Source organism: Conger conger, chromosome 9, assembly GCF_963514075.1.
Source record: "Conger conger chromosome 9, fConCon1.1, whole genome shotgun sequence".
NCBI classification, from domain to species: Eukaryota; Metazoa; Chordata; class Actinopteri; order Anguilliformes; family Congridae; genus Conger; species Conger conger.
The window spans coordinates 51327734-51354127 of record NC_083768.1 but is presented as its reverse complement, the minus strand read 5'-3'; the positions used below and the strand labels follow the sequence as shown (position 1 = coordinate 51354127).

Here is a 26394-nt window from a genome sequence, read left to right as displayed (position 1 = left end):
GTCCGTGATTCCAAGCATACCTCTAATCAACACAAGGATGTATATTTTGGAATGGCCTTCACTATCCGTTGGCTTGAATATTATTGAAAATCTGTGGTTGGCTTTCGACCATGTAGTGCATGCAAGTGCAAATACAACCATCCATGAGTTAGAACTGTTTTGTGAGGAATAGTGGGAAGAAAAAAAATTGATCTGGAGTAAGATCTCCCAAAGCAGGTATTAAGTACTAACTGGCAGGGTGCCCAAACATTTGTACAATGCCCACTCTGTAATTTAGTTGCCTAATGTAATGCAAATGACTTATAATGAGCAAAAAGACAAAGCTATGGTTGTTAAAATTATTCTCTGAATAAAATGTCAGTAAAGTCATAAAAAAGCTCTTCAGTATGAAAAATAAGTATTTAAAATAAGTGTCAGAGTGACACTACTTCCCTATTCATCCTGGTCTTCTGCATTTTCATTCTTCTTCATTGTTTGATATAAAGGCAGTCTTCGCTTAGCTCATCACTGTGACCACTCACTGGTCAGGCAAGATTTTGAAAGAATAGTTTGCTAACGTTTTGCCAAATAAATCATGCTAACTAACTAGCTTGGATGTACTTGACATACTTGGATGCACTTTGCCGCAGTAGCCTTATGCAAACTGCAAGAGTAATAAAGGGCTATGCAAAGATCTTGCCCAGGTTACGAAAATGCCAGTGCAAGACTTTAAATACTGAGTAACATGACCCACCACGTTACTTGGTTGCTATCCATGTAATTTTCATTGAAAAGTAACCATACTTTCTTTGGAAATTACTGATTGGGCTAATAATTTGTTAAAATTAGCAAAACGTTTGCATGCAATTGTGTATCCCGCAAGATAAATAACCACCAGATTTGGTTTGATGACACAACCCAAACACCTCTATGAATGTGGCAGGTTTTCTCAAATTCAAGCAAGAGTGAAATGGAATTTCTTGAATAGAAAAATAACTTGAAATTCTTGTGTCAAACAGCCTTGATGCCGTAGGCTTATGTTGTATTGAATTTATTAAGTTGCATGTGACTAGCAGGAAAGTAAGAGAGAAAGATTGCATTCATGTCTGCTCCTACTTCAATGCCTGTTAATTCTCAATAACAAGCAGATTAAATATAAGGTGATAAGCAGGATATAAGCTTTTTGGTCATACCCGACAAGAGCTCACCAGCTAATGCAAGAGAGCTGTCAAGCTGTGTCATAACTGGTTAGAGCCATGTTGTTAATGCTGATATAAAGTGGATATCTCAACTGGCGAAAACTATGCATTTAATAGGCACGAGCTGTTCAGCTGGCATTGCCATCTGCAGCTATTCTTAGGTCAGGTGGCTATTGTGTAATTTCTTGAATGTTTGAGAAGAAAAGGTAAGGCGATATTTCTAGCTTGAAAATGTCATTGTAATGAATTGGCCACTCAATTTAAAACATAATTTAAAAGTCCTACCAATTAATCTCATAATAATAACATAGTATAGGCAATAACTATGATGGGTGTTTGGTGCTCATCCAACACATTAAACTATTGCCTGTTTTCCTTTTTATCAGCTTTTCCACTTTGGTGCTTGCAAATTTCGCTTTGCACTTGCATTTGTAAATGTTCTTTATACAGTGTTCTCCAGAATTATTGGCACCCTTGATGAATATGCACTAAAAATGCTAAAATATACTGTTATTGACACAAGCTTTATTTTCCAGCATGTGTAAAGCAGAGTGCTTTATTAATGATTCAATGGAATCAAGTCTTACATTAAAAAAAAAACAGCTTCCCCTGGTTTAGTAAATGCATATAAATGCGATAAGGTTAGAGAATGCATTTGGAGGGTTTTTGGCCATTCCTCTATGCATTCTTTTTAGAATAATTTATATTTTTGGGATACTCGTCAAACCTGCAAGTGGATAGACTGTAACAACAGAAGACTAATAAGTTGAAAAATAAGTCGGAGGCTTGTCCCGTTTATATTATACCTAATAAAGGTGGTAATTGCACAATGTGATATCACATGAAACTGATTAATATTCCATCTCTCACTGTTAAAATGCCCCTGATGCTGCTTGATATAGAGCTCTGTATTACATGTATTACTCCCTGAAGTGGTATTGTAAGATTATTTGCAGTATTACGGCTGGTGTGAGATCCAGAGGGCTCTACAGTAATAATAGTAATGACATTTTTTTCAAAACCATTGATTTTGAAGTAACTGGGTCAATCTGTGAAGAATCAACCAGAGGTGTGGGGGGTGACCGCTGCAATTTTGCTCAAACTTTGTCTAAATATTTTTTTTATGCATTCATCACATTTTTGGCATTAATCCTGGTGTTGTCTGACAATCAATTTTCAATATTTGATGGCTTACTTCATCAGCACCCCTTGGCTCATTTTGAGTTCTAAAACGAGTAGATATTTTGGCAGCATTTATTAAAAACTATACAATGCCAAAGTTGGGTCCAGCCAGCAAATGACAGAAAAGTGTTAGACATTCGACTAATTAGTTGGTAAAGTGGACCGTTTGTTAACTTTGTGTACTCGTGTAGCTGTTCCTAACGATAATATCTACTAGTTTTAGAAGTTTGGAAATTATACACCAAGTGGTACTGATGTAGTAAGCCATGAAATATTGAAAAGAAATGGCCAAATGGCACAGCTTTGTGAATGACCGTACCTTTTCTTCTGAGCAGTATTATAATCTGAAAGTAGGCAGAAAAGACACGCCAGAAAAGACACGTTTTTCAGGTTTTTCCCTGCTTTAATGCCAAAGACATGAGCCTCCAAATTTGACACAAGCCCCAATTTCTACTCCTGAGTGACTTTTTGCGTACCTCCCTCCCCCCCCCCTTTTTAGAGCCATCTTTAGAATGACAAATGCAATCCAAGCTAATGTTTTGGATGTTCTTTAATGAATTATAAAGAACATTAACACAAAGTTTGAGCACAATTGGAGTGCTCACCTCCCACGCCTCTGGTTAACTTTGTCATTATTGTACACGTATTTACAGTTTGACTCATAACACCGCATATGTTTACTGCCGTCGCCCAGCAGATGGCGCTACTTAATGTTTTTTAAAAACCTGTGCTTGCTTTGTACTGCTTTTGTTAGTAATGGCCATACTGGGATATATATCCATGAAATGACAGCCCCCAGCAGAACCCACAAAAATCTGAGATCCAAAACATCCCCAGTGAGTGGATTGTCCTCTGTGTTGTTATCAAACACTCATGAACAGACATGACCGTGTAAAGCCATCAGGCATCACTACTGCAGTACTGTATATCTTCTAAATGTCGCACAATAACATTGAGCTTATTATTTATCTGCTTTTAAAATGTAATAGTGTTCTCTCTTTCTGTGGATTTATGTAGCAGCATTCTGGTGAACCATTTTTTTGTGAATGTGTACCTTTATGAAACCACAAGTATATTTTCTTACATGATGTAGGCTACATTTCGTAAAATGAAGAACATGTATTTATCTGAAGTTTTGTTGTGAAATGACTTCTGTTCAGTTCTAAGTCTGCATAAATTTGGGCTGCACCTGTGTCGTTTTTGATGAAAAGAAAAAAAAAAAACAATCCTTTCCTGCTTTGATTTGAACATCTGGCTGGCAACAGGGGGGATAACTGTCACACTGAGCACCTGAATAGAACACATTTGTAGTTTCAAGGTCTCCCCAATTTTTTGCTGTTGTCAAGTTGGAGGCCCTTTTGAGATGAGAGGAAAGAAAGGAGGCGAATGAGCACGTCTGCCCCTCTGTTTCTCCAGGGCGGTGCTCGCGCGAATAGAAGAATGCAGCCATCCCATCGTCATGAAGGGACTGTGTGCCGAATGTGGCCAGGACCTAACGCAGTGAGTAGCACCAGCACAGTCTCACAACCCCTTTCTCTCAAATAGCCACAAACATGTCTGACAGCTTTCGCACAACCTGCAGAGGCATACATGTTTAAGAAAATGTACTAATGTTTTTTCCGACTGTGCTGCGTAGGTTTCCATGTCCGAAGAATGCAATTATAACAAATTGCAATATCCCTCCCTTCCACCCACCTCCAGGCTTCAGAACAAGAATGGGAAGCAGCAGGTCCCTATCTCCACGGCTACGGTCTCCATGGTGCACAGTGTTCCGGAGCTAATGGTCAGCTCGGAGGTGAGTGCTGCGGTCGAAACGCCTGGAATGCACCATGATCTAGTTCGGGGTCACCACGTCTAGCTCACCTCCTTCACGTTTTCAGAATTGTTTGTTCCGTTATCAATGAATAACGGAGTGGTTGGAATGGGCAGGTGTGCTGTGTGATCTGTGTGATCTGAAGTGCTGCTCTCTGTTTACAGCAAGCGGAGCAGTTGGGCAGGGAGGATCAGCAGCGTCTGCACTGCAACAGGAAGCTGGTTCTGATGGTGGACCTGGATCAGACACTGATCCATACCACAGAACAGCACTGCCAACGCATGTCTAACAAGGTAGGAGCGCGTCAGAGCTGAGTGTAAGCACACACACACGCCAGCACTCATGCACACACGCATGCATACACACGTGAACACACAGACATACACACACACGCATACACGCGCAGGCACACACAGGCACGCACATGGCTATACCGGCACTCACCCATGCGCACGCACACACACACACACACACAATACAGTATTACAGTTACTTACCCGTTATTTTAAGCAACTGACTTAATTAGGCAGCATTGGAAATTCCCTGATATTGCAGGTGATAAATGTACAAAAATTGGATGTTATTGATGATTCTTTGGATTCTGGCAGCTTCACGTAAGCATTGCTTGCTTAAGACCCATTTCTGTACTGGGGGGATTGGATATTCATTTAATATCCCATTTCCATGCTTTCAGTTCGGTAGAGCGATGTACAAAATGTTTTTATGTTATGCAGATTTTTTTATGAAGCTATATTTTGTTTTTAAGCTTGGGCCTGCAAATATAAAGATGTTAACCAGACTAACAGGTCTTGAGGAACAGCCTTACGGACTCATTCAAATATTTTATTTAAAAATGATTGTAGCTACCAGCCAACTTGTCATGTCGGGCAACAGATGGGAAATAAGTTTGCTCCGATCTTGCGGACAAATCGTTGTACACTTTATGATTACCATGTTAATTGTGTTAATTCTACTGGGGATTATGTTAATTCTAGGGGGCATTGTAGCTATTTGTTGAGCAGTGCCAGTTCCAGCTAGTTCTAGAACTCTTTAGGGGCCGATCACACCAAACTCACTTTATCGGATGGTAGCGGCTTTTTTGTAATTGTTTTCAATGGGTGATTTTGCACACCAGGCGCCTCGAGTTTATCTACACCGGGCTCTTCACTGTTGTTAGGCATCCACCTAACAACACCAAGTGCACTGACAAAAAAGCGCCCCACATTCTTTTCTCAGCTGTCCAATGACATGGAAATAGTGGCGGTATTTGTTTAGATTCCTTTGTAGAAATGGAGGACAAATTGGTTACCTCAGTTGACACCATTTTGGCCCATCCACATATGATTTCACAAAAGTTGTTTTGTTTCTCACTCTCCAAAATGGCAAAAGCGAGTGCCCTACGATTATCCTTTACTTTAAAAAAACAAGGAGTGCACCCAACTTTTTTTAGTGTGCGGTTGCTTAGCAACAGAAAAAAAAACAAAAAAAACACGTCCGGCCCTTTTTACAGAGTAGGCTTCATAAAATCATACACGTAGTGCGCCTCGTGTTTTCACTCTCATAAAGCATGTTTGGTGTGATTGGCCCGTAAAGGTGTTATCAAATATGTGATTAGATTGTTTTTAACTGAGCATTTGCGTGCTGATTAACTGAAGTGAAAGCAATGGATTTTGAGAGCGCATTTTAGAAAACATTCCAAAAAAAGTACTCCTAAAAGGAACAAAGCCAAGTAAAACCAGGGCATTTTAGAGTAGGATTGCTGGTCTGGAATCAGTTTTGTCTTGACCTGATTGGATTACGTTATCCTGCAGACCAGGGCAAGCTGACCCTGGATCAGCGCTCCTAGAGCGGCAGTGCAGGGATTCTAAAGTGAGCCTTTTGTTTCCGTGGCGGCGTCTCCAGGGAATCTTCCATTTCCAGCTGGGGCGCGGAGAGCCCATGCTGCACACACGGCTCCGCCCGCACTGCAAGGACTTCCTGGAGAAGATTGCCAAGCTGTACGAGCTGCACGTCTTTACCTTCGGCAGCCGGCTCTACGCGCACACCATAGCAGGTACCGTGGCTGCTGAGGCCCCGCCACTCCGCGTCACTGACCGTACCTGACCATACCTGACCATACCTGACCATACCTGCATCCAGCCCTCATTGGTTATAAAGCCACCTCGCGTGGGGCAGTTTCACATGTGTTTTCACATGTGTTTTCCCTGTCTAGCTCAAAAGACAAGAAATGGTAAAAGTGAGAATTTGCAGTAGTTCTAGAGGAATACGCATTCTTGTATCTATAATTAATAACCGTTATAGTTATTAAACGGCCTACAAATACGATTTGGCATTCCTATTTGGGGAGAAAAAGAATACAGCATAAATCTGGATTAAAAAAGCTGTGTCTGCTTCCCCTTTGTTTTTCAGTTGCTGATAGTATTGGAGCTCTGGCTAGTTTTTAGATTTCAACAACCACTTTTACTTAGTGACATAAAATCAGATTTGAGTAAATAGTGTTTGCACCGAGTTATCTGTTGTGCTCTTGAATTCATACATTTCCTTTTCAACAAACTGTCAGCTGTAACCAGCAGTTTGGTACTTACATGCAGAGCCACAGGGAGGCAGCAGCTGCCTTCATTTTGGCTGAGATTGTTCCGGAGCCCAATAAAGGCGCTGAAGACCGCATATGAGTCAAGTAATTATTATACTTGACAAGAAATGTGGGGGAGGTCATTTTAGAGGTACCCTTAACAACTGTATTAGGAAAACCAGCATTGCTTTCAGGAGTTGATAACTGTAGTTCAATCCCCAGGTATTCAACCTGAAGCCAGCAGAGCAGTGAATGGGTTATGTATTTAAAGTTATTTCACTTGAAAGGTAATCAGTGTCCTGTCTCTGTGGATCTGTAGCTGAAGGCTGTATATCCAATTCCACTGTGCAGCGCTCTCGGTAATAAAGAAATACAAATAAGGCGGCACATATTTATTTGTCCCTTGTTGCATTAGCGAGAGGCCGAGCAAACTGGGCCAGACTCATCAGGACCCAATGCATCGACGGGGAGAAAACCGTATGAATTTATGTAACTTCTCATCACAGGGGGAGGGGACCAGTGCTAGATCGGATGCAGCAGGGGAGCTCTCTGAAATGGCTCAAATGCGCCCACTGTGATTCACCACAGAAAATGGGTTCCATTCACGGAAAATGAAACGAAGGGCTATTCAACTAAAATGCGTCCCCCATTCTGGTGACCGTACCCCCCTCTCAGCACAGCCGGCCACTCTTTCCGAGTGCAGCCTTCAGAAGCAGCCTGCAGAGTGCTCCTGTTCGCCTGTTACTTATGAAGGTTGCATTTATTAAAAAATGTTCTTCTGTCTTGTTGTCTTGTTGTCAGGCTTCCTGGACCCAGAAAAGAAGCTCTTTTCTCACCGGATTCTGTCCAGGGACGAGTGCATTGATCCGTACTCCAAAACAGGAAACTTGAGGTGAGGGCCCTGGCTGCTGCCTTGGCTGCGGTCTGCGTGGCTCCTGCTTTTCCGCAGATCTCATTTCGGGCCTTTCCCTGGGTTTTGAGTAGGTAGTGAGGCCTCAATGAGAGGCGATGGATTTATTTGGGCCCCCATTAGTATTGAATATGTAAGTCTGAAAACATTAATTTGCTTTGGTCTCCACTAAAACAGTGATGTAAGGTAGTCACATGTGTTGTCTGCGGAGTTGCTGTAACATTTAGTGTGTTTGTGTAAATGTGTGTGCACACACGCTAGGTGTTGAGAGAACCTCATAGTTGCAGTTTAAACTTTGTACAAGATCATTCTTGTTCAGTGACAAACTGAGAAATCACTGTTGCCAATCTGATGCAGCGGCAGTTAGCCCCTGAAGTTGCACTGACCCATGTGGTTTACGTTGAATTCATTCTGTTTTTTACAGTGATATTTTCAATCAACCCAATTTAATTTTACGATTAAAACTGTAAAAAATGTTAAAACTCATGGTTAATATCTCTATAAACTATTTTATGATGCCAATGTTTTAGCGACAACAGTAATTCACAGACTGCACAAATCACAGTAAAGTCAGTATTGTCATCAGAACAAGATCCTGCGAACATAATCCATAGTAGTTTTTAATCACTACAAGTTTCTATGACCATAACTGGCCAAGCAGATCTTCAGTCTAGCCAAGAGCACCCCACCCTGTGCAAGCAACGACTGGACATGGTGACCTTTACTTCTTCCCAGTACACAGCCAGCCAATGGCAAGCTATCATAGGGAGGATTGAGAAGCGTTTTAGCCAATTGATTGCATTTTTGATGGTGTATACTGTAAGGCTTGCATAAAAGGACACACATTGTTTCTCCTGCGTAAACAAACCATAACGTTTTCTTTATACCTGCTGAGAATGTGACACATTGGCAAAAAAGGCAGTCTTGGAAGCCTTGGAAGAAATCATTCATAGTATTTCTGAGCAAGACAGTGAAAACCACTTTGACTCCACAGCCGAGGGTATATTCATGAAGAACTTGATCCCATTTTATATTGGTGTGCATCTAAATACAGTGGTGTGAAAAAGTGTTTGCCCCCTTCCTGATTTCTTATTTTTTTTGCATGTTTGTCACACTTAAATGTTTCAGATCATCAAACAAATTTTAATATTAGTTGAAGACAACACAAGTAGACACAAAATGCAGTTTTTAAATGAAGGTTTTTATTATTAAGGGAGAAAAAAAATCCAAACCTACATGGCCCTGTGTGAACAAGTGATTGCCCCCCCCCCCCTGTTAAAACATAACTTAACTGTGGTTTATCAAACCTGAGTTCAATTTCTCTAGCCATACCCAGGCCTGATTACTGCCACACCTGTTCTCAATCAAGAAATCACTTAAATAGGACCTGCCTGACAAAGTGAAGTAGACCAAATGATCTTCAAATGCTAGACATCATGCCGAGATCTAAAGAAATTCAGGAACAAATGAGAAAGAAAGTAATTGAGATCTATTAGTCTGGAAAAGGTTATAAAGCCATTTCTAAAGCTTTGGGACTCCAGCGAACCACAGTGAGAGCCATTATCCACAAATGGCAAAAACATGGAACAGTGGTGAACCTTCCCAGGAGTGGCCGACCGACCAAAATTACCCCAAGAGCGCAGCGACGACTCATCCAAGAGGTCACAAAAGACCCCACAACAACATCCAAAGAACTGCAGGCCTCACTTGCCTCAGTTAAGGTCAGTGTTCATGACTCCACCATAAGAAAGAGACTGGGCAAAAATGGCCTGCATGGCAGAGTTCCAAGACGAAAACCACTGCTGAGCAAAAAGAACATTAACGCTCGTCTCAATTTTGCCAGAAAACATCCTGATGATCCCCAAGACTTTTGGGAAAATACTCTGTGGTCTGACGAGACAAAAGTTGAACTTTTTGGAAGGTGTGTGTTTCATTAAATCTGGCGTAAAAGTAACACCGCATTTCAGAAAAAGAACATCATACCAACAGTAAAATGTGGTGGTAGTGTGATGGTCTGGGGCTGTTTTGCTGCTTCAGGACCTGGAAGACTTGTGATAAATGGAACCATGAATTCTGCTGTCTACCAAAAAATCCTGAAGGAGAATGTCACACAGGGCCATGTAGGTTTGGATTTTTTTTCTCCCTTAATAATAAAAACCTTCATTTAAAAACTGCATTTTGTGTTTACTTGTGTTGTCCGACTAATATTAAAATTTGTTCGATTTTTTTATTCAATATGCTTGTAAATAAACTTCAGTCAATTGATCTCAATCAATTAATTAGTAAACTGAGTTCCTTATTGAACTGTTCCTACATGTGTGGTTTTAAGTATGAGTCATTTGAGGATCGCAAGCCATTTTATCTGGATCAGACTTTTTATTTAACTTTGTCACTGTATATCTCCTGTGGGTTCTGTCTACCTCTGATATTAAGGTTACCACATTGTGTCATTATGGTTGAATGTTACCTATTTAATCTAAAGTACATTGCATCAACTCTATTTAAATGATCAACTAGCTAGCTAGTGTTACACAGATACTGCCTCTCATAGCTAGGTAGCAGTTGGCTATCAATGCTGTGATTGATCACAATGAATTTGCACACCCTTAAGATGATTTAGGAGATATCAGGGAAATATCAGGCAGACTGCATCTTAGTTGCTGGATTAACAATATTGATCAGAATCGCCAGTCTCAGGGGTATTTTTTGCTATATTTCTTTCAAATAAAATATCTCTGATAAAGAACTAGTTGGGATAGAAATGTAAGTGAAATAAAGGTGGTTATAAAACTATCAACAAGCTGCTAGTTATATGTCAAGCTAGCTAGCTAACAATACTCACGAGCACTTTGTTAGGAACATTTTTACTTTATTAAACCAACTTATTCAAGTGATTATCTAATCAGCCAATTGTGTGGCAGCAGTGAAATGCATACACTCATGTAGATATGGGTCAGGAGCTTCAGTTAATGTTCACATAAACCAATAGAATTGGGGGAAAAAGTGTGATCAAAGTGACTTTTACCGTGGAATGATTGTTGGTGGCAGACAGGATGGTTTGAGTATTTAAGAAACTGCTGATTTCCTGAGATTTCCACACTCACTGGTCTCTACAGTTTTCAAAGAATGGTGCAACAAAAAAAAAAAAAAGTGAGCGGCAGTTATGCAGACAGAAACGCCTTATTAATGTCAGAGAATGTTCAGACTGGTCAACCACACGTTATAACAGTGGTATGCAGAAGAACACACAACGCATCATAACTCTAAGTCGATAGGCTACAGCAGTAGAAGTCTAAAAAATAAAATAAGTAACTTTGAAGAAATCAGCTGGCTGATTAGCAAGGAAATTTTTTGTTGTGTTGCTAGTTAAGGGTTAAGTACCACCCTCAGTTCACACTGGGGTGGGGAATAGACGGCAATTGCATTGAAAATTTTGATATAATTACTTATCAGTCTCTGAGATTAACAGACAACATGTGTAATAACGGTGTAAACACTACTCTGTCATTTTATATTCGTAATAACCCCATTATTTTGATAGCACTTCAATGGCAAGAATACTGTTGTATTGTTCGTGGAAGTTGTTTTCTCTGTCTTGTGTTGAATTTTCAACTTCAATGGTCTTTATTTCCTTCAGGCACAAAATTATATTACAAAGCCTTACACCTGATACTGCTCCAGTACAGAGTACGCCGATTCATCTTTTTAAACATGACACCTGCTCACCAAAGCACGCGGTGCTGGTGCATTCAAGCTGGGGAATCATGTACTTGTGTAATGCAACTACAAATCGCATTTCTTCATCAGCCTGCTATCCAGAGGTAATTCTTGTGTGATGATTGATTTTTTGCTCAAAACCCTATTGCTCTTGGATAAGAGGTTGCACCATGTTTTGTGTGAAATAACAAGTCTCTTGCAAGCAATTGTTCTCTGTAAAACTCATTGTCTACAGCAACTTCAGAGTCGGTCTTTGAGTATAGCTCAGGACACAAAAGACAAAAAAAACACTTAAAGGATATGTGTGCCTGCATCAGTCAGCAAAGTAGCCATTATCCTGGTGGGAAAACATATTGAGCAGAAGTTCACTGGAGAGTTCTGGGGTAAAAATGACTCCTCGGTTCTTGTGTTTTGACCGAAGGCAGAAATGAAATGTGGATTTGTTCAGGGAAAATGTCATTGGGAAGATGAATGGCACAAATGCAAGGGGCGACATGAGGAAAATCAATTTTAACTGTCCGTACATCAGGCTAACAACGAAGCCACCGATGGTATATGGGAGATATACTGCAGCCTGGTGGTGGTCCCATAACAACATAAATGACATTTTCATGCATTATTTTTTTTTTTACAGGATTTTGGTCATAATTTCAATTGCATTTGTTCTTATTTGGAGCCTTTTGTCCTTACAGTCACAAACCTTTGTATATAACTCATAATGCATAATTAGTATGTCATACACAATACATTAGTAACTGCATATTTTAGATTTTTCCAAACTACCTGCATGCCTTTGAGCTTTGTATTTTGGTAAACTGTGTTATAATGGTAAACTACAATGGTAACCCCAAGTATTTATTTCTTAAGAATTAAATTATTTGGTAAATTTAGCCTGGGGGCTCTCGTAAGTCATGCGAGTTACAGGCGTAAGAACTGTATGAGTTTAGCAGTAAAAGTCACTCTGCTTGCACAGGTCCTGAAGATTCCCCATGTAACAGATGGAGAGTGTCTCTGCCAGGAGCTAATTAACCCGGGGAATAGGAGTTAAAGTATCACAGTCAGTCTCTGTCCCCAATAAATAAGTCAAGTCTCAAAGTGTAATTAAACTGTAAATCTAAGCCCCATTTAAGCAGGTTGGTTCTGAGGTAGCCTTCTGAGGCCAAACTGGTGGGTCTATGGCGTAGCTAGGTAGGCATATGAATTGGGAGTAGATACAAAAGGATCCATGTTCTGATCTCAGATGTTCCAGTGTTGCTATGCTCCTGACTAGGGTACTTAACCAGGATGACTTCATTCGATGGTCCATTTGTCTGAGTGGATAAAATTTCAGTTGTATTATACGTTACATTTTTGCAACTATGTGTTTCTGTCTGGGTTAAGGACATCTGCTCATTAAATGACATATTTAACGAGAAACATATTCTCTCATAGTAGGCCAGAAGAGCGATGTGCTCGATTTGACTGCAGTCATATATTTTATGTGGTTCAACATCTTTGAAACAGAATCCCCCTGTGGTCCTACTGCAGGAAGTTAGTCAGCTCAGAGCCATAGTATGATATCATCTCTTCCTTTGCATATTACCTCTCGGTGAAATCCATCTGTAACACCACGCTTCCAGAATCTCATCTAATGGTGTTAATGCTGCTCTGTTGTGGAAGAAATGTGCTATCTGCACCACAGGCTTTAAACCCAAATGCCCACCCCAGGATGATGTTCTGGCGAGGCCACTGCTTGCGTAATGCATATGACTGACATGAATGACAATCTCTAATGGAAATATTTTTGTAGACAAAAGGTTTTCGTCAGCATGCACCCCTAAAAATATGAATAATACCAACTGCAATTTTACTCCTTCAAGCAAATAAATAATAGCGATAAAAATTTTGCTCAATTGACTGAAAGTTCTCAATTTACTGTGAATTATTTCATACTTCAGCTGGAACAAAAATGGAACGCACCATGGGCCCCCAGGAACAGATTTATTATTATTTTTAAACCCTTTGTTTGCTCCTGTTGTATCCGCTTGGTGGAGCACTATGGCAGTACTGACTTGTGGATGTGCTTGGTGCCCCAGCAGCCGATGTTTGTAGTACTGCTGCTAAGCCTCTGGAGAAGATATCACAAACAAGGACTCCCTGTCCTGTGATTGTACAGATCCTTCCTATTGTTCCTGAATGTTTTCCCCCCTTCTATTGTTTCCGCTTTTGTCCGCCTGCAGGAATCTGTTTCCCTGTGGTGATTCCATGGTCTGCATTATTGACGATCGGGAAGACGTGTGGAAATTTGCACCCAACCTAATCACGGTGAAAAAATACACCTACTTCCAGGGCACGGGGGACATCAATGCCCCTCCTGGATCCAGGGAAGCCCAAATGGCAAAGAAAGGTGAGGAGAGTGCTTTCGGTCTTCAGCCTGCTCTTGAAAAACCCGATTAGTTAGACGCTCACAAAGATGAACATGCACGGCTATGATATCCAGGTGGTGTCACAAATGAAGTATCAAAATGAGGCCCAAGATCCATCTAAACACTGTTTATACTTTCTAGTGTCCACTGTTTGTTTTTCATTACCTGTACAATGTTTTTTTGTTTTGTTTTTCTATCACAATTACCACAGAACTCCTATTGTTGTATTGATATGCTTAATAGACATTACTCCTATGATAATACCAAAGTGCGGCCGGGTTCAAATTAATCTTGAGGCCTTTAATGTTCAACAATTCATGTTTATAGTATGAGCAAAATGAGACTGGGGCCAAATTATCGAAATACGAGGACTGTCATAACTCGTAATGATAATTTGTAATCTTTCTTGAGATATGGTAATAGCAGGAAATAATTCTGTTTGTCCGAGGATAGTGCAGGTCCACCAGGGGAAAGTTGTCTGCGAGCCTTGCTGATCTCCAAATTTGCCTTCGGAATTAAAATTTGAGGTCTGTTGATCATAAATTGAGTAACACTATTAAAAGTAATGCAGATTGAGCTACTTCTCTGTTGTCAGAACTGATATTACCTGCTGAGGGATTTATTAAAATTCAAATTGCCGGAGCAAGCCACCCTGAAAACAATTATTGCTTAAAAGATCACATATCTACCTTCATGTGGCCATTAAAGAGTCAAAAGGCAAAATCCCTGTCGAATATGGGCAATGCAATTTGAAAGGTGGCAACTTAAAAACACACATTGAATGGAGATGTGGGGTTTTAGATTGATCCCACAGTAACACCAGGCTTCACCATTATTTTCCTGCTATTACGGTACGACTGCAGGACCCCTCCAGAAGGCAGGTCAATCTTTCCATACGTAGGGCTGTGTGTTGTAATGTAAGAGTTTGCAGCTTAATAATGGGAATTAGAACGACCCGGCTCAGAGTGGGGAACGGAGTGCCTCCGTAGGGACGCGGGGCGGAAAGCGGAGGTTCATTAAGCGGGAGACGGGGCAGGGGTGACGAGGGGGCGTACACGCTCCAGATCCCTTCTTGCCGTCATTGATTTCGGATCAGAAAATTATGCAGATCAGCCGGCTCCGTTTTTATCCGCGGGATGTAGGTTGGGTTTAATCAGCGGGGGCAATTGCGATGGTCTTTGATCTGTGCAGAATACCGTGGCGAGGCTCGGACTGGAGGGGGGCGAGAATTTGCCCTGGCTCGCTCCTATAATGAGCTGACAAACAGCAACAAAGCATTCAGAAGGGTTCATTAATGCTTTTGTCCATGCCCCAATTCTATTCTTCTCTTGGCCCACCAGCCCTTTTCTGTTGTGTCGTATGGTTATGATGCATTCGTGTTTACAGTCTTAATTAGCTGGTTTTGCTCTGCCGGATTAACTAACAAAGCTGGCAACATTCTTGGTTACGTTGTAGATTTTGTTAGCCTAGTTTTGTGATGAAGTGGGATGCTGCCGAGTGCAGACCTTCCTCTCCGGGCAATAATTCTGCTGGCATTCAAGTTTATGGCCATTATATTCTGACCCTTGTTCACCATTTTCCTAGCCCTCTTTCGAATATTGTTTATTGCCTCAAAGTGCTTTTCCTATATTTCCCAGCCTGCATGGCAGAGAGGGACCACCATGAAGAATTCACTGTTTAAATGACAACATACCCTTAAAGGCCCACACACATTAGTGTTAATTTCCTGGTTTTAATATGTAAAACACCTACAAAACGTGTGCCAAGGGTAGTGACGTAGGTTCTTTGAAACGTTCCTAACCCTGCCCCAGAGCCCAATGTTAACACAGAGCTGACCACAAAAGGTGGAGGGCCTCCTGTGGTCAGCTCTCTGTTAACATTTAGCAATGCCATCTGATAATTATGTAAAAACATACGTCACTTCTACCAGAATTGCAATGGTTTTACTTGAATTGGGAACACAAATGGAACACAATTCGAAAGCTCCAGGATGAAAGAGACACAAAAAGTCTTTAATTGGATTCAGTTTTGACAGATTGGCATTGACAGATACCAATTTAAGGCTCATATTGAGCATGTAGAAACAAATTAAAATGAAAAAGGGACTTTTCTGTGCCTGAAACTGCCATATCAACACCTGGTAAATAGTAGGTTAATGAATAAGGTAAGGTAATCACATTTCAAGATAATACCCCCCCCCAACCCCCTTTTCTACAAGTATGCCAGGAAACATTTAAGTCTATTGTACAGAAATAAGAAAATATGTGCAATTATTTTTACTGTGGAGAACTTTGCGGAGCTTAGGTGACAACCTGAAACGCACAGTAAAAACTGGAGTGCTCATTTGTGCAGTATACCATTTTGCTTTGGTGAAGCCTGTGACTATTCTGTCTCAGTATTCTGTCTTCTATATTCAGTTTTCTGCTATATTCACACAGGTGCATATTGCTTTTTCTGTATGCATAAGCCTGCTTGAAAAACCCAAAGGCTCACGGTATTTTTATTTTATTTTTGACTTCTCTGTGCCTTCCTCTACCTGTACGGTCTCCTCTGTTTCAGCAGCGAATCACGTAAACAGGACGGCGGAGAGCTCTGCGGCGGCGCCGGGGGCGACGCCGGCCAAGGACGGGGAGAAGGACGGGGAGGAGGACGGGGTGTCGGGGCAGGAGGAGCACAGCAACGGTCTCGGGGGTCAGGGGAAGGAGCGCAACGGCGGGCGGAGTGCGGGCGAGCCGGAGGAGCTGGCCGCCACGCCTCAGGGAAGGCCCAATGAGCGGACTCACTCAGGCAGGGAGGGGGCGTCGGACAGTTCACAGGTAAACGACACGGCGAATGTAAAGGAAGACGACGGCGGCAGCTCGGCGGCGGAGGCGCCCGCCATGGCCGGTGCGGCCTCGGACAGGACTGCCAACGAACTGGACTTTGACCTCTCCAGTGACAGCGACAGCGAGCCGGTCCCAGGACACTCGTCCTCGTCAGACAGCGAGGGCGACGGGAAGGCCAAGGACCTTGACGGGGCGGAACCGGCCGTCGACGCGGATAGAGGCGCGGCCGAAAAGCAGCCGGCTGCTGGGGAGGACACTTTGGGCGGGATCCCCCTCGCCACCGAACAGGAAGGCCTCCGGGAGCTGGGCAACGGTTGCCCGGCCAAAAAGGAGGCGGAGACTGAATCGCAGAACAGTGAGCAGTCGGGTTTGACCATGGGGGAGGAGTCTCTGGACCAGAGTATGGAGGAGGAGGAAGAGGAGGAGCCCGACTTGGACCAGGACGACCACTTGATCTACCTCGAGGAGATCCTGGCCCGCATCCACAGGGAGTACTTTGCCAGGTATGATGACTTCCTGGCCAAGAAGAGCGTCGAGGTGCCTGACATCAGGAAGATTGTCCCTGAGCTCAAGAGCAAGTCCTTGGAAGGGACGACCATTGTGTTCAGTGGCCTGTATCCCACCAACTATCCCATGGAGAGGACACGGGAGTCCTACCATGCCAAAGCCCTGGGAGCCAAGATTGGCAAACATCTCCTTCTTAGCCCCAAAGACCCAAACCGAACAACACACCTCATCGCTGCACGAGCTGGTGGGTGACCTTTCCCTTTATCCTAAGTCTCTCTGAGTCTGTGTAAAATACAGGAACACATTCATATATACTTTTAGGCCTGACCGAGGGCTTTCTTTAGTAATGTGTACTCCCACACAGTAATTAAAGCCCGTCCATTTAAAAATGTTTAGTTGCATTAGAATTCATTCTCCCTGATCTTTTAAGTCATTAATGTCATCAGGCTTATGAATAATTTATGTAATATTAATTCATCTTATTGTCAGGTTTCCCCCACTTGCTGTCACATTAAACAATTTAGTATGTTTCTTTTGTTCTGTGCATTAATTGGGACACATTCATTTTGTCAAACTGAATATTGTGAAATCAAATTAAAAATAATTTGCATATCTGTATGGGGAAGTTATGAGACAAAATCAGAACAATAGAAAGTGAAACACTTCCCGCTTGCATACGGTTATAAAGTGGGGATACTACTAGTGTTTTGTGTAGTGGCGATTGTATGCAATATGCTATTAAGATTAATTTAAGATTAGAAATGTGTTAAGGTGTCATTTGCAAAGTATATGTACTAAAGACGGAACTCTTAACGGTATAGTTATTCTTTGAATGTTGTCTCAAATGCTTATATCTCCACATATAAAAACAGCTGCATTAAAAAAATAAAAATAAAACATTGCTAGCTCAACACTGAATGATTGAACACAATAGCATTGTTCACAGCGTAATACAGTGTAATAAACCAAATGCGATATCACTGTTGAAAATGGGGAGGGTCAAGATATTTTTATTTTCTATTCATTCTCTGTGATCGAGCCATTTCTGGACAATTAAATGTAACCGTGGGTTAAATCGATGTTAAGTGGAGTAAATGATTTGCATTCACATCCGTTTTATGAATAGATTGTTAATTGTACATGCCATTGGGTGTCTGTTATTCACAACTATTAATAATCGGGCCTTCAGCAAAAAAGTATTTTGGAATGACATGGCCTCTGTGATAAGTGGATCAGTAATCAGAATTGGTTCACATCACTCTTTGCTTGCTGTTCCATGTAATTGCAATGGTTTATTTTACAAACATCTCATGGCAAGGTTAAATGGACTGTTCACATTCTGAATTCTTAAAAAAATATATTATTATAGTTTTAGTGTCCGTTTTTGATTGGCTCAGAAGGGTTTTGTTTGCATGGAAGGATCTAATTTTTTTTTACATAAGTTCTTTATGACCTGTAGCCTTATTATTGCTGACATTGGGGCATACAAATCAATAAAATACACTTGAAGAAGCATCGACAAAGCAGACTATACTGTGACGTTATGACTCCAGATGTTGTATATTTGATATTCTCTGATTATTAAAAAAAACTATTTCCTATGGGACAAACTGAGACCTCAAGGAAAGGAGTACTGACACAATATAAAAGCAAATAATTATGTTTTTAAAGTTGTTTTGTGCTACAAGCTCCTTCAAAGTTTCTTGCAGTATATTGTAAAGTGAACTCTAAGCTCTTTGGTAGGTCAGATATTTTGTGTAAGGAAGTTATATTATGTAGTTCCTTCAGGGGAAGTTGGCCTTTTTGTTATCCGTTCACTTTTTGTGATAACACATATTGTTACCTGTATGCCGCCCTGATATCCAATTTTTAAATGGACATTTCCAGTCCTGCGCCCCAAAGTGCATAGAGGCGCATTGACATGTATGTCAGGGATGATACGCTATGTCAGTTGTGTGTGAGTTGGTGAGGAAATAAGTGTCCGACAGGGTGGTGCTACCGTTTACACCCTGAAGGACAGATATTTCCTCATAACTGACTCTTTCATTTGGATATTATCCCGCTTATATCCCGGCTAACTTGCCATAGTAATTTATTTTTAGTTCAGAAACAAATGTTTTAATTGAAACACGATGGTATCGGGAGAATGCTATCTCACCCTGTTGCTGAGAAAAAATAGCTTTGCAAAATAATGACAAGCAATTTTTAGAAATTTGACACTGTATTACAGACTTCAGTGCCATGCAACTGAACGGAGAAGGCTTTGGCTGGCCATTTTGTACTTGAAGGTACAATAGGTAATTTCGGACTTCTCACGGTCAAGAGAGGAATTTCAGGAACAAACCCTCAAACCCCAACACTGTTTATTTCTCCCCCTTCTCTGTGAACGCATCCCGCAAAATGCAATGGCCCATGTAGTTATTTTTTTATTTTCTGTAATTTTCAATTTGGTCGACCAGCTCAAGTTTTTGTTCAGGTGTTTGTGCCCCTTTCCCCCTTGTTTTCGTCTCGTTTTCTTTTTGTTTTCAGAATGTCTAGCCATTCTGCTGCTGCCCTTGCGTTATAATTGCCATCAATTCCAAAACTATTGAATTATTACGCACTTCACACTGTATGTAGTTTACAGACAATATCAGTTTACAGAGAATTACAGTGAATATATTTTAGCCTCTGGAGGCGTTCCATGTATCAGCACTCTGCGCTTGCTGTTGTTTTTTGGAGGCAACAGAGCCAGTAGCCTAAAAGTGTGATCATTCTCTTCTCCTCACCCACTTGTGTGTTGTAAGTAATTTTATTGTTACTTAAACGCTCAATGAAATTGTTTGAAACATCTCCCATGGTTATCTTTTCGACAATGTGTAACTTAAATTAAGTAGCATATAGTAACATATTTTTGTCACCTGTCGGCTATGATAACCGGACTACTTGCATGAATTAGAAATGCATTGCAGAGTAGTGTATGTTGGGCGCATTAATATTTATTGACTATTTTAGCTGCGAAAAAATTGTACACAGCTCTTCAATCTGTTCTCATTAGCAAGATTATTCGAAATTAATGCACACCCCTGTGACATGTCTTGGCCAATCAGAATGCAGTATTTGCTATAGGTGGTCAGTTATTTTCCCGTGCCGTGGTATAACTCATAATGCAAGTCACTTTGTCTGCTAAATGACCTAATTGTAATTGTACGTTTCTGCTACATTATTAGACTGTAATCTCTAAAGTGTTCGTAACAGTATGTTCTCTTAAATGTATGTTGTCTTAAAGAAGTCAAATGCATTTTGTTCCCTACGGTATTATGTGTGGGCATGTTAATGACACTAACGCTTTTTCATTCAACACAGTTATTTCAGATTTTATTGTTCTTCACCAGGGCTACACGACCCTGTTCCTGGAGATTTGCCATCCTGTATGTTTTAATTTCAAACCTCATTGGGCTCACACGATTCTACCAATTAGCAGCTCAATGAGATCTCTAGCTGTTCAGTGTGGTCGTGCTTTGTTATGGTTAGAGTGAAAACCTACAGGATGGTAGGTCTCCAGGAACATGTTTGGGCAGCCCATGAATCAAAATGAATTGAGTTGGCTAATGCTTCAGAATGATTGAAGTTGATGTTCAGTCACTCTGATCGCACCGTGAGATGGGGGGGAGCTGTCTTCATTGAACCCAACTGGTTTTGTTCTGTTCAAATCCACTGTGTTTCCCCTGTAACAGGAATGTGACCATTGGTTCTGTTTTTGTCTCGTCTCATCACCTCTGGTTCCCAATTAGCCTTTGCTATTGATCCATGTGTCTTGCTTCTCTAAAATGCACCCTCAACTGTGGCTTTGGTTTCATCGTTCCTGTCTTTCTGACCTTTGTCATTAGATGTTCACGAAGGTCGCCTTTCACAAAGGTCCCCATTGTTCTGTACGAATGCTATAGAGGGAAAGCATAGGTGTTTTTGTGCCCTTTTACAAAGCCTTTCCAACCAAGGGGACACACAAAAAGGTTTCTTGCGACCAAATGAGGATGAAATACGGGATATTGCGGCTCGGTGCTGATTTGAGAACGCTGGCCATCACAGCAGAAGCTATTTCTGGCCTTGTGAAGTCTGCTGTGACACGCCGGCAGAGCACTTAGGAATCAAGTAAAACATGAGTAAGTACACCTGAAGTGGTGGAGAAAAGCATGAATGTGTTCTGTTGAGGAGCTCTTTAAGAGCTCTATAAAAAGGGCTGCCTGGTTGGGTCCATCGCCTGCCGGCTCCCAGTAACCAAGGCCTGTTTTCCCTCGCTGCATTTCAGTGCCTCGAAAAGGCCAAGCCCTTGGCCTCTTGCCGTCACTCTGAATGCAGGCTGAGCCTTGGTGTCCACCTTATACGAGGCGTATTTTCCGAAGCCCCATCTGTAGACGTGGTATCCTCAGTCTCGTAGGTGCAGCAGGTGAAGTTTTACGGTCCTGTACCCCCCCCCCATCAAGGTTTATGGTTCAATAAAAGCGGCCTCCGGACATTGGGTAGGTCATGAGACATGACAGTGTTCGCTGAGCAGAGATGAATGATCCACACATCGATTCTTGGAGATAAACATTAGTTTAGAGCCCAAATGCTTTCTGTATGGCACTGATAAATTAGGTCTTAAAAAATAAAATAAAATGTTTATATATAACTTTACCTTTCCTGTCAGAGGGCCAGACGGTGGTAGGTTGTTATGAAGGGGCCCGTCCTGGGGAGTACTGAAGCCAAGTTTGGATCTGCCGAGCAACTGAGTGCTCTGGAGGAGTGTGTGTGCGCTTCTGCTTCAGTGCTCTTTTCATAGGAAACGGAGAACTTGAGGGCCACAACCTCTGAAACCATATCGTGGAAAATGAGATGGTATAAAAAAACGTAATGGTAAGAGTACAGGTTTCCCTTTGTCATAAGGCCATAGTCATTGCGTGAGGTGGTACTGTAAATGAGAACTTCTACATGGCAGCCCAGTGGTCCCTGCTAAACCAAGATTGGTGAATGTGGAGGGTTGGCTACTGGCCATTACAGTATGAGATGTGCCAGGGCATTCAGAACCGACGTCGATTCTGTAAGGCAGTGTAGAGAAGATTTCAGTGCATTTAATTTTTTACTGTCATTTTTTCTGAGTGAAAGCTAAATGAATGACCTATGGTAAAAATTGGTCAGTACTGCATGTCTGTAAAGAAAGGAGTTGATGGCAGGTTTAGATGTATTATGCAGTAAAACCTCAATTGTATATATTCAGTGTACATTGGATGAATACGATTTTACTGCATAAGTTGATCTACTGTATAATCATGACCTTGTGGTTGCATTTTTGAACAGAAAGTTATTCTTTTCTTGATCCATTGAACTGTGTATATGCCCACATTTGCAAAAGCTAGTTTAGTAACTTGATACATAACCTATACTTCTTGATTCAAGTATTTGTATTTGATATACACTAGATGTACATATACATATTTTGGTGATGGGATTTAGGCTGGTGGTGTTGGGAGAAGATGCAGTGCGTGGTTGCATATTTTTGATTAGGGTGTAGAGACTGTCATTTACTGCTAATTCAGTGCTATTGCCACATCCTGTCCCTATATTTATTTTTGTTTTTATTTTCCTTTCCTCTTTATTCATGATGTTGAAAGAGGAAGCTGCCCACTGAGTTTTACAGTAGGAATTACTGTGACTCATGCGGATTTGTGTGCTGTGAAAAGGGTCATGCAACGACAATGTAATGAACACTCCCAGGTCCTGGATATCCAGCCACTGCGAGCCGCCCCATCAGTGTCACCGCCCGCATACCTGAGCAAGCCGTCGCTCAGAACCAGCTTGACTGTCAGGGTCGTCCATCGCCACATCAAATCTTGTGTGGGCTGCTGCTTTCCTAACAAGAAAGGAAAAAAAAAAAAAAAAGACATGCCAGCACCCACCGCCAACATTTATTTATTTATTTGTTTATTTATTTTGACAGGCCTTCGCAAGCTCTTGCATTGGCAGTTGAACCATGTTCAGGATTTATACAGTAACGATGCCTGATTGTTTTTGCACTGTCGACTCGTATAGCTGCAGCTTCCCAACAGGAAATCTTTAGAAGCGACTTTTCACACTGTACATGGGGAGAAGGAGCACTGTGCCAGAAATGGAAGCTAGTGGATAAAAAATTGGGAGTATTGGAGTTGAAAACCTTGGTGTGAGAACGGTGTTAATGTAGCATGAATTGAGACTGCAAAGTTTATTACCAGAGGGCAAAATGTACAGTAATATAAGCAACCCCAAAAATAATTGCCTGATTTGTAACAGAATCATGGTAGTGGGCGCTAGCTCCTGGTTCCTTTGCTTTCCATTTTGCAGACCTGTTTTCATGACAGGTTCATTTGTTTGTACTATTCATTTGTATAGCTTTTTTTATTTGAACAAATTGCTTTAATGTTCAGTTTCTAGATGTATAAACAAATTTTGTCAATCCCCAAATTAATGGAAATAGTTTGTCATATTTGATTCCTGTCATCTAAATGCCATATCCAAAATAGTAGATGCTCACCTCATTTTGATCAGTTGAGGAAAGTTTTTTCTGAACATTGTAATTTTGCCTATATTTCACTTTTTTAATTGTTATTCTGTAGTGTCTTTTAGCTCCTGTGATTTATTTAATTTTGTTTTTTTATTTTTTGCACAGTTTTGCTCTGAGGCACTTGCTTAATGCATATGTGTACAGCATATCCTCCGTGTCTGACAGCACTTCTGCGCTTTCTACAGGCACAGAGAAAGTGCGGCAGGCCCAAGGCTGCAGACACCTGCAGGTGGTGAACCCCGACTGGCTGTGGGGCTGTCTGGAACGCTGGGAGAAAGTGGAGGAGCAGCTCTTTCCCCTTAAAGAGGACTACATCAAAGCACCACGGTGAGCTCAGTCTCTTTCCCCTTAAAGAGGACTACATCAAAGCACCACGGTGAGCTCAGTCTCTTTCCCCTTAAAGAGGACTACATCAAAACACCTCGGTGAGCTCAGTCTCCTCTTTCCCCTTAAAAAGGGCTACATCAAAACACCACGGTGAGCTCAGTCTCCTCTTTTACATTAAAGAGGAATGCATCAAAGGCACAGTTCAAGCGGAGCTGCAGAGCTGCTAATCGTTGCACCTAATGGTTGGATACATTTTTAGTGAAATATTGTATAGCTACCTCCAAAACAACAGATGTGGTTTTCACTTGTTATACTGTACGCATACATAATTCCAGTGTGAAGTCAGGATTTGGAGACGCTGGAAGGCGCAATTCTGTAACTATACTTCTGCAGCTATTTATAGAGGCATGCAGTTGTCTCCGCACAGGCATGAAATTGGTCGATCAATCTTATTGTCTTAACTATGGGTAAGATATCCAAATTCAAATAGTTGGACAATCCATTTTATTCTCAACGTTTTCCCCCCTTTTTAACAATTTTAAAAGTAATGGCATGCTAACTAAGAGATAGTGAGTTTTCATGACCCCCGTAATGGGTGGCACTATCGTGGGATTTCAGTCTCCAACTTGTCTGAACCAATGAAGAGTCTTTAAATGTAGCAAGGCACAGTGATTGATCAAAACAAAACTCCTTCCAGGAGCAACAGCCCGGCCACGTTTCCTGACGTCCAAGGGGCCTTTCAGACGCCGTTGTTCCACCCGATGCCCATCCACCCCAAAACGCTAGCAGCTCCGGAGGTGCGGACATACGACCCCGTAACTGGGAAGCTGATCCGAAGGGGGTCACAGCCTGGAGCGCGCCAGCCTGCCTACATTCAGGCCCCCGGACCCCCTGTAGTGCTGCCCGTGCATGGGGAGCAGTCATCCTTCAGGTATGACACCCCCTAAAACTGCCTGACTGTGCCCTCTTTTGACTCCCATTTAGTATAACGAGGAAAAACCAGGCTAAGACGAATCATCATTCACCAGACGAGCCCTACCTTTAACATCTATTCACTGGTATTGGCAGTAAGATTGGCTTTAAGGTCGTTCAGTTGATATATAGATCTTTATGTTTTTAGCTAGATGGATAGATAGATACTTTATTCATCGCGAGGGAAATTTTAAAAGCTGCCAAAGCTTTTTATAATGGCGTGCAAAAATTTGGGCACCCCTGGTTTAAATGCCTCTTACAATTAATCTGTATGTGATCGAAAGCAAACCTGAACTCTAACTGGTACAGAGATAAACGAGATATTTTAAAGCAAGATTGCTTTTTATTTAAATTTTTTACTGTTTATAAATTATGATAAAAAGGAAAAGGTCAGGTTCTCTTCTGTTCACTTAGATATTAATTGTAGAAGGCTTTTTGACCAGGGGCGCCCAAATCTTTGCACACCACTGTCAATCAAGTAATTTAAATTCTTTTAACCTATTTACAGGCTTTGTTTGTTTTGTAAACCAAGCCCATTTTCAGAAATGTAGAAGAGGGCACATTGATTCTTAATATCTGCAGTGAGCATAGAATTGCTTGTCATTTGTCCTTTACCACAGGGTGATGTTTAGAAATCTGTTTAATCAGCTCAAACAATGCTGAGACACTGTTTTCACTGTATATATTGCTGAAATCAAAAAGCTACTGCCTTCATGCTGTGTACATTATTGTGTTATTTTGGTCCTTTACCAAATTGGATGTCTTTGTGTTTTTTATATTAATCTTCGGTTTGAAATAACAAAATTGTCCAAAAGCAATACAGCGTGCCGAGCTTTGGGACTGTAAACCGGGGATGGGTAGCAAGTTCAATTTTACTGTTTTCTGCACATTCTGCCCAGGCAAATGCTTAGTTAAGCAGGAAAAATCTGAAATGAAAAATGAGGGAGGCAAAGAAAAAGCAGTAGTGTCTAGCGCAATACAAGTGGAATGGCGTCCAGAATTGTTTATGGATGAAAACAGTTTCTCTCCTTTTTTTGGCCATGTTTGTCAAGCTATTTTAGTTTAATCTCTGAAAAAAGAAAAGCTCGCTAGTGTGTGCAGATGTTGGGCAGATGTGACTGAACTTCTCAAAACCTCTCAATAGAACTGATCCTTGTAATGAAGTCACATACTTTACTTCCCTGCTGGAAAATCCCCCCCGCCCCGTTAAAGTTAATTTATCTGTCCTGTCAAGAATTTTAATAGGTGCAGTGCGATAGTGGACTCTTTGCACGGAAGGCGGTAGCCTTGATTTCCGATGATGGCATCATTCAGGCACACCGTCCAAGAGAATCATCTGAGACTGATCCTCTCCTGTAGTGATAATTAATATGCATCAGACAACTGAAAGTTATTTTATGAGCTTTTAAATTCCAGATGTATCATTTGCA

The 26394-nt window shown here is 41.4% G+C and overlaps 1 protein-coding gene across 3 annotated transcripts in view; it reads left to right on the top strand.

Moving 5' to 3' along the window:
- The window catches only part of ctdp1 (CTD (carboxy-terminal domain, RNA polymerase II, polypeptide A) phosphatase, subunit 1), a 102275-nt gene that overhangs the window by 4562 nt on the left and 71319 nt on the right, over window positions 1–26394 (top strand). For 2 of the 3 annotated variants that reach the window (XM_061256438.1, XM_061256440.1), the window contains exons 2-10: window positions 3777–3860; window positions 4062–4155; window positions 4338–4466; window positions 6076–6226; window positions 7547–7637; window positions 13592–13758; window positions 16337–17353; window positions 23851–23992; window positions 24690–24923. In XM_061256438.1, the coding sequence (XP_061112422.1) occupies window positions 3777–3860; window positions 4062–4155; window positions 4338–4466; window positions 6076–6226; window positions 7547–7637; window positions 13592–13758; window positions 16337–17353; window positions 23851–23992; window positions 24690–24923 (2109 nt within the window). The remainder of the gene's footprint in view (window positions 1–3776; window positions 3861–4061; window positions 4156–4337; window positions 4467–6075; window positions 6227–7546; window positions 7638–13591; window positions 13759–16336; window positions 17354–23850; window positions 23993–24689; window positions 24924–26394) is intronic. The other variant, XM_061256439.1, reaches the window with a different exon arrangement.